The 17371-nt window shown below is 51.0% G+C and overlaps 1 protein-coding gene across 1 annotated transcript in view; it reads right to left on the reverse strand.

Moving 5' to 3' along the window:
• The window catches only part of KCTD16 (potassium channel tetramerization domain containing 16), a 56433-nt gene extending 45992 nt beyond the window's left edge, over positions 1-10441 (reverse strand). The window contains exon 1 of the mRNA XM_069028992.1: positions 9613-10441. Coding sequence (XP_068885093.1) covers positions 9613-10441 — 829 coding nt within the window. The remainder of the gene's footprint in view (positions 1-9612) is intronic.
• Positions 10442-17371: the final 6930 nt, after the last annotated feature.

The raw sequence follows: 17371 nt of genomic DNA on the forward strand, positions 1-17371 counted from the left end.
TGCAGGAGCAGCAGAGGGGTCAGAGAGAGCACTGGGGTTAAAACAGGACCAGGGCAGTGCCCATCCCCCTGTGCTGGCACTGCTGAGGCACCCCCAGTGCTGTGTCCAGCTCTGGCCCTGCCGGCTGGAGCACATCCAGGGAAGGGAACAGAGCTGGGAAGGGTCTGGAGCCCCAGGAGCAGCTGAGGGAGCTGGAAAGGGGCTCAGCCTGGAGCAAAGGAGGCTCAGGGGGGACCTTGTGGCTCTGCACAAGTCCCTGACAGGAGGGGGCAGCCAGGGGGGTCGGGCTCTGCTCCCAGGGAACAGGGACAGGAGGAGAGGGAACGGCCTCAGGCTGGGCCAGGGGAGGCTCAGGGTGGACAGCAGCAGGAATTTCCCCATGGAAAGGGTGCTCAGGCCTTGGCAGGGGCTGCCCAGGGAGGTTTGGAGTGCCCATCCCTGGGGGTGTCCCAGGAAGGGCTGGAGGTGGCACTCAGAGCTCTGGGCTGGGGACAAGGTGGGCATCAGGCACAGCTTGGACTCGATGGGCTGGGAGGGCTTTTCCAGCCTCAGGGATCCTGGGATTCTGTGACTGTGTGACAGTGTGTCACGGTCTAACTCCTGAGACAGAAGGAACCCAACTTCCAAGAAGTTTTCAGCAACATTTTTCTGACAGTGACCTCTCAAGGAAGCCCAGCCACACTTAACTAAAGCACATTAAATATATTCCCCATGTCACAAGGAGAGATTTTCCATGGCAGCCTTTCCAATTAGCCAGCCCCCACGGGAGCACACACTGCCAGGGCCAGCAGCAGCACAGCTGCACAAATGCTGGGCCAGGTCTGCTCTGGGGGAGCTGGTGCAGCTCTGCTGGGCTCAGCACAGCTCCTGCCATTAACCCGAGCTCCTCAGAGCTGTTCTTCTGCCTATAAATATAGCCTCAACAAGAAAGGGCATAAATAATATAATAAATGGCATTATTTATGCATAAAAATCATGTTACCACTGACCACCACTGGACCATTAATTCAGAAGCAGAATTCCCTCTGTAATTCCGCAGGACATTGGTCATTTATTTTCCCCACAATTACGCTGCAACATCAAACCAAAGGAAAAAGCACCAGGCAGCCTCTGGACTCCCAATTCCCTGCACTGACTGATGATCAGGAGAGAAAACCAAAGAAAACCAAAGCCAACATACTTTTAGAACAAGCAGTAACTCCTCAATTTCCTTGTTATTGAATTTGGCACGTTAGAACAAGGGGGTTTGAGATCTTCAGTGAGGCACCTCAGCATTTCCCCTACACTCACCTGCCACATGACAACACACTGAGGCAATGGCATTGGGAGAGAAAATTCTGTTCCAGTTGTCTATGAAAGCCCCATCATGGATCCTGGTGGTAAATTTAGAGTCAGTGGTGGTCAAAAAGCACATTTTTATAGAAGCATCAAACGGCAGATTTGCAATAAGCCATGTTCACCTCCCTGCCTCGGGATCAGCCTCTGAGATCCTGCGTGGGACCAGTGCTGGACTCGCCCACACCAGTGAAAGCTCTGAGCTTCCAGTGACATTCCCCTTGTAGGAGCACAAACACTTTCCCGAGCTCTCTGGTGGTGTGGTCTTTGCTCAAGCTTTGCTTGGAGTTTTTGGCTTTGAAAATATTTAAAGTGCAAAATTCAGTCAAAATCAGCATGTTCCACTGGGTTCTATTTCAGCCTGATTTAATTCCACTGTAAAAATACACTCTGATTCAGTTTGATGGAAATTCAATCTGAAGTCTTGAAATGAGTCTCCTCCAAAATATGCAGACAGGTTTTTTTCTCTAAACTTGACTTTGAGGCCCTGGCCAAAGCCTGAAGCCAGGAGCACAGTGCTGGGTCTGTTCCCAGCTGCAGTCCCTGCTCAGATCCAGGGGGGGAGCGTCCCTCAGACTGCTGCTCCCTCCAGACTGTTCCAGGAACATGCACCAAAGCTCAGGATCATTCTCCTCCTTGGAATTTAGTGTTTGGGGATGTTGTACTCACTTTCCAACACACTCCAGAGCCCTGTGCTGGAGCACAGCTCTGGAGATATTCCAAGGTGGATTTAAAGGAGTTTATTTTCAAGGTTTTCATAGAATCATAGAATGTCCTGAGTTAGAAGGGACCCACGAGGATCATCCAAAGTCCAGCTCCTGGCCCTGCAGAGGATAACCCCAAGAATCCCACCATGAGTCATAAATGTAGGAATTGTACCAAAAAAAATCTCCCGACAAACAAAAAGCCCGTAAACCCCACCAAATCAGGTGAGTCCTTTCTACAGAACTGCTCAGAACATCCCTGATGGAAGGATTTCCATCCAATCCCGTGCTTTATCAAAGCCAAGGAGTTTCACTGGTACACGGGATACCCACAAACTTTGTGAGCAGGAATGATGTGATTCCACTGATCTGAGAGGCAGTAAACTGAGAGGGATTTAAAGGAGAAGTTCCAAGCTGCTGGATCCATCCTGCTGCTGCTGGATGCCCCTTGGTCCCAGGGCCAAGGCAGCCCTGGCTCTGAGCAGCATCGTGGCAGCAGCAGGGGCATGGCAGCAGCAGCATTTCCAGGATGGATTGCAAACCAGGATGGCCACAGTTCTCTTCACTTTGTTTCTGGTAGAGGAATCTTTTAGCTGCCCTAACAGCTAATCAATGAGCTCCTGGAAATCGTTAATCACGTCGTTAGGAGATTCAGAGGCAGCGCAGGGAAATTTGTAACGTAAGTGATGTATGAACAGCTCCTGGATGGGAAGGACATAAGTGAGAGTCGATAGAGAGGGGTCACCAGGGTCACCCTCCAACTGACCAAGTTACATTTATGGGCATTTCCACACAGCTTGGAGAGCTACTGAAATGCAAAGCAATTCTAACAACTCCAGACTTCTCACTCTCCTTCAGACATTATTAGACAGCTAACTTGGCAAGCTGCTTTGGGAAAACTGAGGAAAACAGCCCACCCAGGACTCTGCTGGGCATTCTCTATTTCATTTACTCAGCCCTTGCTATCAGAGATAAAGCCAAGGGACAATCACTCCAAGGAACGTTCGTTCTAAGGGACATTTGTTCCAGAAGTCATAGAATCATAGAGCCATGGGATGGTTTGAGTTGTAAGTCCTGTCACTCCAAGCCCTGGTGAAAAGTCCCTCTCCATAAGTCCAGAGCTGCTGGGAAGGCGTCAGCCAGGACCGTGAGCCTGGATAATGCCAGGCCCCTGCACTGAGCCAGGGAAGGGACACTTCACCTCAGGCACTGAGCTTTTATAGCACACCTGAGTCCTCAGAGTGGCTCCGGATGAACCCAGGAGGCATTCCAGGTGTTCAGCACTTCCCAAATCATCCAAACACCATCCTCCCTTGCTCCATCACATCTGGAGCTTGAGCTCCACTGTTCCTTAAGCACTAGGAGCAGCATTAGGAGGCCCAATAATGGCAGCAATGTTCGAGTGCATTCCAGAATTAACTCGAGTAGTCTGAAAGTAGCAGGGGAATCTCTGCCACAGGATTCTTGGGTTTGGCCAGCTCAGGCAGCATTACACCTCAGTGACAATTGAAGTGATTCCACCAAGTCTAAAGCACTTTAGTCTATTTTCTTCCTTCACAAAAAAATACAATTTTGAACAAGAAAGATCAAAGAAAAAAGGGTTATTCTTTCTGTGTGCAAAGATGTAATTTGGATGTTGCTTCATGTCTCCATATTTATTGTACATTAGCCTTGAACTTGAAAAGCCGGAAGAAAAAAAAGAGAAGAAACTGAGAAAATATTGTGGTTACAAAATTAAACAAATCCAGGATGGCTGGACAGAAAAAACCCAACCTGCTGCAAGGAAGTGTTTGTCTGTGTGCACAATATGTTGCTGGTATTTATTGAATGGCAAATCTTGTGTTGTGTCTTCTTATTTACACTCCTTCACTCTTTCTGATTCTGTTTTCCTGAGATCCACAGCTACATTTCAACAAACTTTGGAAAAGGCCAGACCTCACCAGGCTGAAGGGAGCTGCAAGAAGGGGCTGGTGGGAGCCATCCGTCAGGCCCAGCCCAGGGACACAGGGCCACCTCCACGCAGGATTCTGCCATCCCAGGGCAGCAGAGCAGGGACATCCCCTCCCTGGCACACATCTGCTTTCATCACAGCAAACCCTGCTCAGCTCCTGAAATGGGGCTGTGGGACCTCGTGTGCTGCTCCTGGCAAACAGCCAGCTCAAAGGCTGCACTTTCAAATACATTGATATTTTTTTCCCCTAAATGCCAGCCCTCCTTGGTCAATCCTTTAGTCATTATGGTCTTTTTCTGGATCACAGAGCAGCAGCAGCACTGCAAGTGCCACAGGGAGGCCGTGCTTCCAGTCCTGCCCCACTGGCCCTGTGGCAGCACTGGTGGCTGGGGACAGCGGGGACGTGCCCACAGCCTGTGCCCACGGCCAGGCCCTGGTTCCACCCAGCCCCACGGGAGTGTTTCCAGTGCCCCCGGCACTCTGCCCTCCTGGCAGCTTGGGAAGAGAGGGAAAACACAAACTCCAGGCCACAGCCCGCTCAACGCCTCTGCAGGCAGTGCTGATTTATGTCCTCACCCACAAAGCCCCTTCCTTCCCCCCCAGAGACTGGCACAGGCACGGGACAGAGGGACAAGGCTTGTCCTTGCCTGGCTGCCCTGCAGCTGCTGTGACAGAGGGAGGGCTCCCATCCCCACGAGGTGCTTGCAGCAGGAGGAACAGGTCTGTACAGCCTTGCTCACATCTGCCGGAAACATCGCAGTCCATAAAGATCGTACCCAAGGGGTCAGCAGGTAACGAGCTGTCAGTGAATACTGGGCAGAGACAAAGGCCAGGAGCCAAAGCTGTCCTTGCTGGTTCCTCAACATCACTTTCCATGTACTGTTAGAGCGAACTCTGAGCCCTAAATCCAACCTACTCTTTAATCAGGTTTTGCTTTGCTTACTCACTGAGCAGCAGATTCTTGGCCTAATCTGACAATCAGATTTGACACAACTGGTTTCCAATAAATAACAGCATTTCTCATCTGTGGAGTAACTCTAATCAACAACTCTGCAGGTTTTTCAGTCTGCCCTGACAAATTGGGAGAGCAAAAAAGCTCGGAGCAAGGTCCTTCAGCCATGAACATGCTGACAGACCTGGCTGACTGCAGCCCACCACCTGCAGATGATCATCCTGGTGAGAGGGTTTGCTTTGGCAAGAGGGACCAGAGGCATCAATGATGACAATAATTACCTGGAAACAGAAACATCTCCTGTCAGCGGGGAAGAAGCTTGCATTATTCATTGGATTAGACTTCATTTTGCTCACTTTGCGGTCATTTTGATCTTCACTGATTTAAAACCAGACAGAAGCAGCTACTGGATCATGTGACAGTACCAGTTTAAAGAGAACTGGGTGATGTTCCTCTCCCCCATCTTGCCCGTTTGACAGCACAGCTGTGGGTGTCACTGTGCAAAGAGTGCTCCGTTTTGTGAGTCAAATTTCTGCCACACAATGAATTTATGAGTCAGTGGTAGGCACATCAGTATGGGATCCTTTAGCTAAGTCACACATGCACAGTGACAGGCCCCAGCTGGCTGCAGCAATCCCAAATGGATCCTCTTGTATAACAGACACCAGGATTATCCCAGGGAATCGTGTCCAATGGACGGGCATCAGGGAATATCACCTGACATTTCTCCTTCCTCCTGCACATCCCCACCCAAGAGGATTCATCTGTTTATCCCAGGATACTCTGAAACCTCTCAACCTCACAAACATCTCTGCCCATCAGTCTCCTGCCAGCAGCTGCAAGGCACACCCAGCCAGCTCCTTCTGTACAGAGCAAGGTGAGGCCCCAGCATTCACAGGGCCCCTGGAGCCAGTGGAGCCAGCACAGGTTCCTGCAGGAGCAGGGGCTTGGTGTGACACAGGGGAGACAAGATGTCCCCTTTGTACTGTCAGTGGCTCAGAGAGCCCATTGCACTGTCAGCCCTTCTCAGAGAGAAGGGACACAGCTTCGGGGTGTTGTGGAAATAGCCATGCAGAAATGGGGCTGACAGGCAGTTTTATCCCATGTCATGCCATGCCATGCCATGCCATGCCATGCCATGCCATGCCATGCCATGCCATGCCATGCCATCCCTGGCCGTGTCACTGAGGTCCCAGCTGCCCTGCAGGCACAGGCACACACATCCAAGCCCAGGCCTTCTCCCTTCCCACCCTGCTGTTCTGCTCTCCTGGCAATGCCAGCAGCCACGTGCAGGGTGTTACCCACAGCGCTGGCAGAGTTGTGGGACTGGAAGGAGGCAGAGAGTGCTGATCTGTGGGCTATGGTGGAGAGGAGCACGGTGCTGCCATGGCCCAGGAACGGGGCCAGGCTATGGAGGACTGAGCCAGCTCAGCTGCTGTCACACCCCCTGCCCCAGCACCACGGTCACCAGATGTCCAAGTGCACACTTTCAGTTCATCACATTGTAAAGACTGAAAACAGGTGAAAATGAAGACCCAAGCACGGGCTATTCACCTTCTAAAACGAGAGGGTTTGGAGACGAGGTTTCACTTTATCATTAAAGCAATGGTGGGGGGAACCCACAAAATGGTTCCAGTCAGAAATCCAGCCAGTAGAAAATCTGAGGAAATGTCTTTGCTATAGCAGAAGCTGGAGGGAAAGGAAATGCTTGAGCAGACCCCCAGCTCTCAGCCTCCCTCACCTCCTGTGAGCAGGAGCTCGGCAGTGCCCCGTGCCCACCCCCACAGGAGCTGTGCATCACAGAACTGCTCAGGGCTGGCTCCACTGGCCCATCCCAGCCTGTCTCCAACCCCTGCTGTGCCTCAGCCCACTTGGGGCTGGCTGGAGCCCAGCTGTGCCCCTGTTGTCCCCATGCCCGGCCAGCCTCTCCTCAGCAAACAGGTCCGGGCTGGCTGTGCCAGGCACATCCTGCAGGGCTGCATTTTGGGAAACCCTCTTCCACAGGGAACACACACTGATCTACACACACCCTTAACAGCACCAAAATCGGACCACGGGGACAAAAGGCCAGGCAAGATCGATGGTGCAGTGCTTCACCAGCACACGCTGTACCCGCGTGAGAGCTGCTCGGCTCACACCCCCTCCAGTCCATCTGAGCCACTTTCAGATGGATTTGCACATGAAAAATGTTCTTTATCTTCGTGCCAACCACAGGCATTTACCTTCCCAGTGCTATTTGGAGCATACAATATATCTGGTGTATTGGAACACCATTCCTCCCTGTATTCTTCCTTCTTTGGAACTAATCATCCTTTTCCAGCTGGGAAGATTCCCTCCAACAGGCCTTCCACAGGAGTTCCTGAGAGGCCCTGCAAAGACCACCTCTGCCTCTGCCTCCCCAGTTGTGTTAAACACCTCCCAGGTTCAGGCCCATTAACCTGCTCACAGCAGCTTGACGGATTAATGCTTACATAGGCACAGTTGGCAGCATCTAAACAAATAATTATGGCTAAGCAGCTGCAGAGGAGATGCCATGTTCCACTGCAAAACCAGATGTCAATTTTATTGGTCCTCAAAGTTTCAAATGAAATGGCTTTGGGACAATTGGAATGAAATCATTTCAGGAGATTTGGAGAGGGAATTCTTTTGCTCCAGGTGAATTCTGGAGCCTGCTGTCAGGTGCATCAGCTGCAGCCAGCCCCAAGTGTGGGGCCAGGGAAGATCTGCAGCCGGAGCTCCAGCGCAGCAGCAGCAGCACCGGGCAGAACTGAACCACTCAGATAAGAGTGGTTGGGACAAGAAAGAGTCATCTGGCACCACAGCTTTGGCTTTTACCTGGGGAAGGACCCTCTGAAAAATCCATCTCTGAAACTGTACCAGTGTCAAAACCCCACAAAACAGATCAGAGCCAAATCCAAAGCCTGCTGAACTGGATAGGAATCTTTCCAGGAACTTTAATTGGATTTAACTGATGAGAGAAGATTTTGTGACACCTGCTATGGACTTTCATTCTCCAGAATTTCTAAGGTACCTCTCCTCTTGGTCCCTATGCTGGCAGTAGTGATATGGGAGCAGTGGGCAATCCTTGAAGGTAAAAATTTGAGAAATATGAAAAACAGGAGTCTGTGTTTGCTAATTCAGGGAAAACCCACGTTCATCCTCTCTTCAATTAGCAGAGGTGATTGTGCCTATAAAGAACTTACATTTTTTCCTTATTTTAAATATAAATGCCAGCACAATTTGTTCTAATCCATTCCTTTAACTACATTAATTCTCCCCCCAGAACTTGTACAAGACACTGTAATTTCAAGCAGAAGCTTCTTAATAACACAAATCATCTATCCCTGTTGGAATATAAGCGGATCCATGACCTTAGAACTATTTTGCTAAGAAATCCAGCTCGAAAACTAATTTTAAGTAAATCTACAGATGTCAAAAACCCAGATGGCTTTTCAGGATGCTAACTTAAGCTTCATTGCATAAGCAGATTAGGTCTGCCTGTTGAGCCCCACACAAGAGTAGATGGCGCTGAATCCACGGAATTACACCCAAACTGTTCACTTCCTGATACATCTTCCATCGAAAACTTTTGTCAGCTCCCCACGCCAGGAGCCTGCTCACTGTGAGCACCACACCCAGGGCGGCAGCTCTGCTGGCCAAGCGTTAGCCCTCTATCCGTCTATCCCTCTATCCCTCTATCCCTCTATCCCTCTATCCCTCTATCCCTCTATCCCTCTATCCCTCTATCCTAAGGCCACCGGCCAAAGCAGCAGCTGGCCACAGCTGATGGATGGGGCAATTGTTGCATCCTTCATCCTCCTCAAATGAAAATGGAGGAAAACAGCCTCATGAGCCTCTCAAATGTTTCAGCACAGCAGTTGTGGAATGATTTTCTGATACAGACTCACAGGGTCCAGATTACCCTGGTGTTACCATTGGTAACCAGCCTGTACCTGGGTATCAGCTCAGAAGTTAATGAGCCCTTGAGCACTCGCGGCTCAAACCAGCGGAGCAGCGGATCCGATGTGACGGCAGGAAGCAGGGCACACACTTCTCCTGGGGAGGACACTCGGTTTTCCACGGGCGTGTTGCATAACAAGGCACAGCCCCTGCCCCTCTCTGCTCTGAGCCCCCATTCCAGAGCACAGCAGCTGCCTCTGAGAGGGCCTCGCTGAAATGCGGCCAGAGGGATGGAATTGTGTTTTCCCTTCCCTGCGTGGAAGCGTGTCAGGGCTGCTGACAGATGGCTTGGCTGCTTGTGCCTGATGATTATCAAGCCGCTATTACCTTTGCAAAGTGAATCCCAGTCGAAGGTTTTCTGTAATGAATTCCACAGTGTTTGCACCCTCGTTTTGAGTCCCACACGTCCCGGCAATCGTGCAAGGCACTCGGGCGCTGATTTACAGCGCCAGAGGCACCGCGTCCTCCAGGCACGGGCACGGCGCTTTCGGCAGTCTGTGCTGCCACCTAGCCAGGCCCGACCCGCCGGGCTCAGCCCCGCTCTACCTCCGAAGCTCACAAGGAAATGCATCCCCCCGGATCGAAACGCAGCCTCCGTCCGCGGCAGGCACGGGGAGACGGGCGCTCGCCGCGCTGCGGGAATGCGCGGTCAGCGGCAGGGAGCAGCCGGAGCACGGGGACCCAGGGCCCCCCACACGCCTGGTACTTACGGTAGAAGACGTATTCGGTGTAGCTGGACCAGACTTTGTCGTCTGTGTACTGGTTGACGAAGGAAGCCGTCACCGAGGAGTTACAGGCCACCATGTGGAATCCACACTCGGACAACATGTCAAAAGCCCTCTCCAGGTGCTTGAACTTGAGATAAAACCTGGAGGTGTACCTTTCTGGAGCCCTGTCCGGGTCTCTGCTTTCATTCAAACTTTCTCCAAAAACCTCTTTGACCAAAGAAATCCTTCCACAAACCAAAATCCTTGGGACCCTCCTGAATTTGGCATCTGCTTGGCTCTCCCTGCCAATAGTGCACGACCCACGGTAGCCGATGGTGATGAATCCCCACTTACGATCCGGCGGTAGGAGCGATGGGGGGCATATTCTCGTGTCACTGCCTTGGGACACCTCTTCGTAGTCACTGTGGCAATAATCATCAGGGCTTTGCTTGTTGTCATCGGGAGTCAGGAGCTTGACCAAGTCCGGGAGCTGGAAGTACTCAGCCTCCCTCTTGAGCCTTCCCTTCTCTGGGAAGTGGTCAGGCAGAACCACTTGCTTGTCCCTGAGATAGTCCAGAATATAGCGGAAAAGGAAACCATCTCTGTCGATGAAGAATCTTCCCTTGGAGTCCTTGGCCAGATCGTTGGCTGTGTCTCTCTTTGGGGTGAACATTTTCCAGAGCAGGGAGTGAGGGGTGCCAACCAAGGTGGAGTGGCGAGTGAAGTAAACCTGGCCACCCACGTTGAGCTCCACCACCTCAGGGAAGGAGTGCAGCCCCGTCCCCTGCTCCCGAGGAGGAAGGTAAGTCCTGCAGTTGCCACTTAGAGCCATTGTAGATTAAACTGGAAATCAGCAGCACGGAGCAGCAGGACTAGCAATCACATCAGAAGGTAGGATAAGGCTCCCAACATTAAGGGGAAACAAGGGGGAAAGGAGCAGTGAGAAAATAAAAATAGCCAGAAGGTTTGTTTTTAAAAAAATCTGAATTGTCCATGAGTGACAGTGTGGCAGAAGTGGTTTATACACTGAGCCACAGAGGCTGGAGAGAAACCACCTCATGAAATGCAATCACATCATTAGATCTTCCAACAAAGCCATCAAAATCAAGGTCAAGCCAAGCCAAGCCAAGTCATTCGCAGGTCTCTGAAAAGGGAAAACAAAATAAGGCACAAATTACTCTTCTAAGCATCACAGCTGCTGCAACAGAGCAAAGCAGAGCAGTTTATAGAGCCAAGCTAAATCTGCTAAATAGGTCTCTTTTTTTTGGCAAGTTCTACGCTTCTATTTCACAAGTATTCATCAATGGAAGGGCTACATATGACTCCACTGTTTAAAAGAAACTGCACACTTCATCTTTAAAGAAACATCTAAATTAGACATGCACATGAGGGAGCAAGAACAGGGAGTCTTACCTTGGTTACAATTAATGCATAGCTCTTGTAAAGAAAACCAAACTGTCAAGACACTCAGAACACACATACAGGCACACAGGGTCCGGGTAGTGTGAATCCGATCCCAGCAAGGGACAGCAAAGGCAAGAGAAGTGCTCTTAGCAGCATCCACGGAGGTCTCAAGTGTTAAACTGAGTCACTAGGAAGTTAACCGTGGCGGGTGACGAGGAAACCAGTACATACAGCACGGCGGAGGAATATAAATAAATAAATAAACAAATAAATAAATAAATTCCGAGTGGATGCGCTGGGCTGGGGGAGCGGGAGGGCAGCGGGGGCGCGTCCGCCGGCCCCAATGACTTGCAGAAAGCCCGCAGCCTGCGCTAGGCGCTGCCGGGCTCCGGCGGCTCCCGCGGCGGCAGCGCGGCCGGCGGCTCCCCCATGGCCCGCCGGGACCGCGGGCACCGCCGGGGCCGCCCCGCGCTGCGCTCCGCTCCGCCCCGCTGCGCGCTCCGGGCTCCGCTCAGCGGCGCGGGGTCGGCAGCGCGGAGGACGACGCCGATTGCATCATCTTAAAGGAGTCGGGCCGGGATGGGCGCCCGCGTCCCGCACCGGCACCGGGCAGCGCCGCGAACGGGCACAGCCGGGCACAGCCGGGCACAGCGGGACACGGGCACAGCCGGGCACAGCCGGGCACAGCCGGGCACAGCCGGGCACAGCCGGGCAGCGCGGCAGCACCGCGGGCAGCAGCAGCACCGCGGACAGCGCCGGTCACCGTCTCGCCGGGTCGGCAGCCGGCGGGGCCGGGCAGCGCTGCCGCCCGCTCCTCTCGAGTTGCGGTGAAGTCCCTCCCGCTCCGTCCCCTCGGCCGGCAGCGCCCGTCCCCTGCCCGCCCGCAACGTGCCTGTCCCGGCTCCGCGGGGTCTCAGCCGGCGATGCGGGCGGGCAGCGCGGGGGCTCCCGGTGCGCGCGGCCGCGGCTGCCGGGCAGGACCGGGGTCCGCTCCCGCTGCCGCCGCTCCTCATCTCCCCGGAGCCGGCAGGGAGGGGACCCGCCGCGGGGCGCGGGAGGGAGGAGGAGGGACCGGGGGCGGCTCCGGCGGTGCGGAGGACCCGCTTTGCTTGTGGGTCTCTAAGGGGGAAAAGCCGCGGGCGCGCCGGTACCGCCACCTCGTGTCCGTCCCTGCTGCTCGGCCCGGGCGCTGCGGGCACGGAGAGCGGAGCCGGGACCCCACCGGCAGCCGAAACACAGCGGAGGAGCTGCGGTAGCGCCTCCTCGGAGCACCCCACACCGCCGGGCATCCGCGGGAACGGGCGAGCACAGCCCTGTGCCAGCTCACACCACTTCTGGGCAAAAATACTCTACTCGGAATGATAAACATATGAGAAAAGAAAGCCTTTTACTCAAACGTTGACCAAAAGCTTTAGAGTGAAGTCTCCGTGTGACGGAGTCACCATGCATGGGTAGATTTTACTGATTGCATTTAAATTCACAGATTCACAGAATATTCTGAGTTAGCAGAGTCCAGCTCTTAAGTAAATGACCCACATGGGGATCGAATCCACAACTTTGGTGTATTAGCACCATGCTCTGACCAGCTGAGATCGCAGATACTTCACTGAGATTCTTCTGAAACCATAGCCATAATTTAAAACAAAATAGCCAAAAAGAATCATTTTCCAGGTTGATGGTAAGTCATTATTTGAGTACCTATGGACTTTTCAAATTAAATCTGAGAGCTGAACAGTTAATCAAACCCTTGATTTTTACCTTAATTCATTAATTCTGAAGCAACTGCTGCACTCCTGAACAGTCTGTCTCTTATTTCAGGATCCTTATTTTCAAACCAGCAGGATCTGGTGCTACTACAGAGTGTGCTGGTTGTGCCTCAGAGAAAAGCCCAAGTCCTGTGTCCTGCTCTTGTGGCTCTGCAGAGCAGTGGAAGCAGTGCAGGTCAAGAGTTCCATAACCCTTGCACAGAGGATTTAAAGGTGGGATGTGAGATCATGTTCACTTAAATGTATTCATTACTTTTTTAAGAGCCTGATGCAGTTGGTGCGGACAGGATTTAACTTCTGCATGGCCAGCCAGAAGAAATGGCAGCTGCCTCTGGGGCTGACAGTGCTGTCCCTGTTCAAAGCAGGGAGAATTGCATCAGCTTTTGCAAATATTTTAATTGTCCATGCTAGTTCATATGCTGCAATCTAATTAAAATCCATTTTCATAAAGGCAGAGGTGCCATATTGGCCGGGCTCAAAGAATCAATTCCCCCTCCCCAATAAAAAGTGACGGTGTTCAAACCAGCACGGAAGTGTTTATGGTGTCCCCATGGTCAACAACCAACGGCCCAAGGCTGGGAGTGGAGCTCAGCCGGGCGGTGCTCTGAGGGCCAGGACACCACAGCAAGTGTGATGTGCAGGTGCTCAGTGAATGGGGGTGACAGGAGTTACCAAAACCTGTGACTCCTGACAAGCTCTGCCAAGAATCAGGCACAGATTCCGTGTGATTAGCCAATACAGACAGCTCTAAGCTCAAAGTCATTTTGGAATATTATCATCAGAACTGCCCTTTGAAAAGAACAAAAACCCTAGAATTTTAATCACAACAGCTTTAGAAATGCATCTGCACTTTTCAAATAATAATGAAAGCAATTCAGCACCTGCTTTTATTTCTTTACATGGGACATTCCAATTATTTCACTGTAACACAATTTCCTTTGATGAAATGACTACAGTAGTAAAAGCATCACGTAATGCTCCCCAGCTAAATACAAGCCATGGGCCAAATCCATCAAAATGCAGCCTGAGAGAGTGAAACTTTAAAATCTGGGCCAAATACATGGTGACCTAAATGTAAAATATGTGTCAGGACCACACCAAGGAGCAGCTACAGTTCTGATAGAAAAGAAAAGCAGCATCCATCAAAGGGAGGAGGATGAAGCACTTCTCATTTCTGACAGATGCCTTCATAACCTTCAGCACAGGCAAGGGAAAATTTAGCCTGAGCTTTTGTATGTTCCAAAAGTCCCAGCATAGCTGTGCTGAAAGCCAATCCATGAATGCTGTGACATCATTCACAGGTCTGAGGTCATTCCTTATGACAAAGTGCTAAATTGGCATTTCAGGAAATCATGGAACAACTGACTTTATTGAATTTGGTGGGTGTTAGAAATAGGTGTCTGAAAAGCAGCAGCAACTAGTGCTAGAAAGGAAGGGCAGTGTTAGCTGGGCTGTAGTAGCAGTGTGTGTGTGTATCACCTCCCATCTCCAGTGGGAACTTGCAGGCTGGAAATTCAAATCAAGTCACCCACACATAGTGAGAAACGTGGAAGCTGCTTATCAGCAACAAACACCAAGGAGAGTTTGGAGAAGGAGCAATTGAAAGTAGCAGAAACTGAAGGAGTCATTCTGGGGAAAAAATATATCCAAGTTGGATTTTGGACATAAGACTCCACCTAAAAAGCCACATGAGAACTTTCATTGCTCTGTGTGATTTTTACACACAATAGTTAAAATAAAAAAAGGGAGAAAGAAGAACAGTACTTCCAGTTCCAGGCTTGCACTTTGATTCAGGAACAACTTCAAGGTGCCACCTAAGGATCCTTCAGCCCTGTTCCCTGTAACATTCTGTGCTTCTCAGCAGGCTCCTGTCCGAGTACTGAGCCCAGGCAATGTTTTCCAGGGCAGAACTCCATCAGGCCAGTGAGAAGAGGGCAGTTTCTGAGAATGGTGGCATGGAACAAAGAAATGTCTGGATTGGGCCTCTCATGAGGGCCAATGATTTCCTTGAGAGGCAGAAACCATGTTCTGCACCAGTGCTCCCAGACATCAATGCCAATCCAAACTCAATCCACGGCAAAGAACAGAGCCTCAGATGAACCAGTTCCAGGCTCTTGCAGGGTTCCAGCCCTTTAACCCAGACAGACACCTCTCCAACAGGGGTGTATCCTTCCTAGAGTGGAGTGGCCCTCCCATCACTCAGCTCCAGAGACCGAGCTCCCTGCAAGTGAAGCCAGGCAAGAACAAGTGATACCGAGCTAAATAAGAGATTATCCCTGATCCAGCAGTGTGAATTACACACAGTGAAATTCTCATCTGCTCAAATCCAGCAGTACGTGGGAATGGGAAGCCCTAACAAATCTTTCACTTTGAAGAAAAAGCATAAAGCAACACTAAATGGCTGGATATCCCTGAGAAAGGATCTTCCAGCACAGAGCGTGCGAGCCATGAAGCCGGGTTTATTCACAAATACAGAGTAAAGCATTACACAGATTTGCCCTTGATCTTTTATTCATAACTCAAGTGCATAATGTATTTTCATCCAAAACAAGCAAAGGGGAAGAGCAGCATTCCCAGCTGCTCAGGATGTGAGCACAGGCTCGGAGCGAGGCTCAAATGGAGACACGACATCGCTTTTGCCATCGTGTATCACACAGAGAGGGGTCACAGCTCTTGCACGGAAATCCCTTTGCTCCTTCTGGCGAACACCAAACCCACAGCACATGCACAGCACAAGGTCTGAGCTTTCCAAAAGCTGACATTAAGGGGGAATCATGTTCCAGTGATCTCCATATCAATCACTGCACGTCAGAGAACATTCTGGAGAATGATCGATACATGTGTGCTGACAACTCCTTTGGAATTCCATGGCCACTCTTCAACAAAGCAATCTGCTACACAAACAGCCCTGACCCTGCAACAGATGCAGCATGTGCAGGCAGGCAGAGACCTCATGGACACTCACATCAGCAACCAAGGATTAAAATCAAACAAAAATCGCTGTTTTCAGTCTCCCCTCTGCAAGGGGCTCCCTTCCTCCCTTTCAAGTTCTGCCATAACAAGGCCTATTTCAGCAGACCTTCATCTTCCTCCTCTCCCTTTTCCCATCCTCCCATTCCTCCAAAGTTCTTTGACTAATACTTTTATTCTCAGTCTGATTCAAATTATCCTGTTATTAATACTGGTGTAATTATAGTGTGTTTTTTAACATTACAGCTAAAAAGAAGCTTTGGTAGCATTATCATGACACCAGCACTGCGTAGCCCATGTACTAAGTGAGTACTTTTATGAGTACTTTTACTCTTCCCAGGTTGGAGCCATTTCAAGATCTCCTGAACACCCAAATTCCCTGTCCAGGTGGTGTTCAACACCAGGTGGGGCCTGGAGCAATCTGGGCCATGCATGGGATGAGTTTTCAGGTCCTTTCCAACCCAAACCAGAGTGGGTTTCTGGCATTCTGTGACAGCCACCAGTGCAGATGGAGCTGGTGCCTCAGCAAAGGGATGGTGCCTGGTGTTTGGTGCCTTCCCAGGCTGCAGCTCCAGGCAGTCCATGGGCTACCCTTCCCAAACCATCAGGAAGGAGCAGCTGCGCAGCTGCAGTGCCTGCCCTCCACTTCAACCCAAGGGCTGTGTCAGAGCACACCCTGCTCCGGAGGGCTAGGAATTCATCCTACGCGTGATTCCCTACAGCAGTGCTGAGACACCTGGTGCAGAGAGAGCTCATTAATGAAAGCTCGACCTAAGCTGTCAGGAAATTCTAATAATCTAAGAAAACCCAAACAGATTTCTCGACAAAGAGCGTTTCCCCAGCAGATCCAAATTACACAGCCCAGTGCCTGGGATTTGGGTCTCATTTCCCTGCCCAGTGAGCTGCAGCGAGTCACACAGCTCAGCCAAGTGGCACTAAGTCACAGCCATCAGATGCAGCCCGCACACTGTGCAGGTCTTGCATGAAAGCTGGGATCTTCTCAGCCTTCAAACACTAATTTTCCTAAAGCATAAATTTGCATGAAGCAGCTTATGCCACAGTTACTGATCTCTGTTATCCATGGCTGTAATTCTCCACTGTTATCCCATTCAGCCCTACAAAGTGACACATTTCCCGGGAGCCTGTTCTCGGCAGTACCACAGACTGCACCATAAGATCTGCTTTGCAGGAGAGGCTTGGAACAGGGCTGTCATTTAAATACAGTAATCTCACTAGCAGAATATTACATACACAAGTTTGCAACAAAATGACTGTAACTGTGTCCTGAGCCAAAATGAATTTTAAAAAAAGAAAAGAAAAACATCAAACCAGGGACTCGGCCTGCGAAATCTCGTGTGCCCACACATCTGGTGCTCGGCTCCAAGAGACTGCAAGAGCTCAGGGTACATCAAGCATGGGACGGAAACTGGGTCTGGTGTAGTTCTGAACCTCATCACCACGCACCCCTTCAGTGAGGTGTAAAACAAGGATAAAGCAGCAGTCCCGACTCATCTCATTCTGAAGTTTCAGCTACACTTCCTCAGTTGGTGTTTTCCCTGTCACCTCAAAACCCACCCAAGCCAGAAAAGCATGGTCACTCCTCCCTGTGCTCAGCTCTGGGA

This window comes from Aphelocoma coerulescens, chromosome 13 (assembly GCF_041296385.1).
Source record: "Aphelocoma coerulescens isolate FSJ_1873_10779 chromosome 13, UR_Acoe_1.0, whole genome shotgun sequence".
Classification (NCBI taxonomy): Eukaryota; Metazoa; Chordata; class Aves; order Passeriformes; family Corvidae; genus Aphelocoma; species Aphelocoma coerulescens.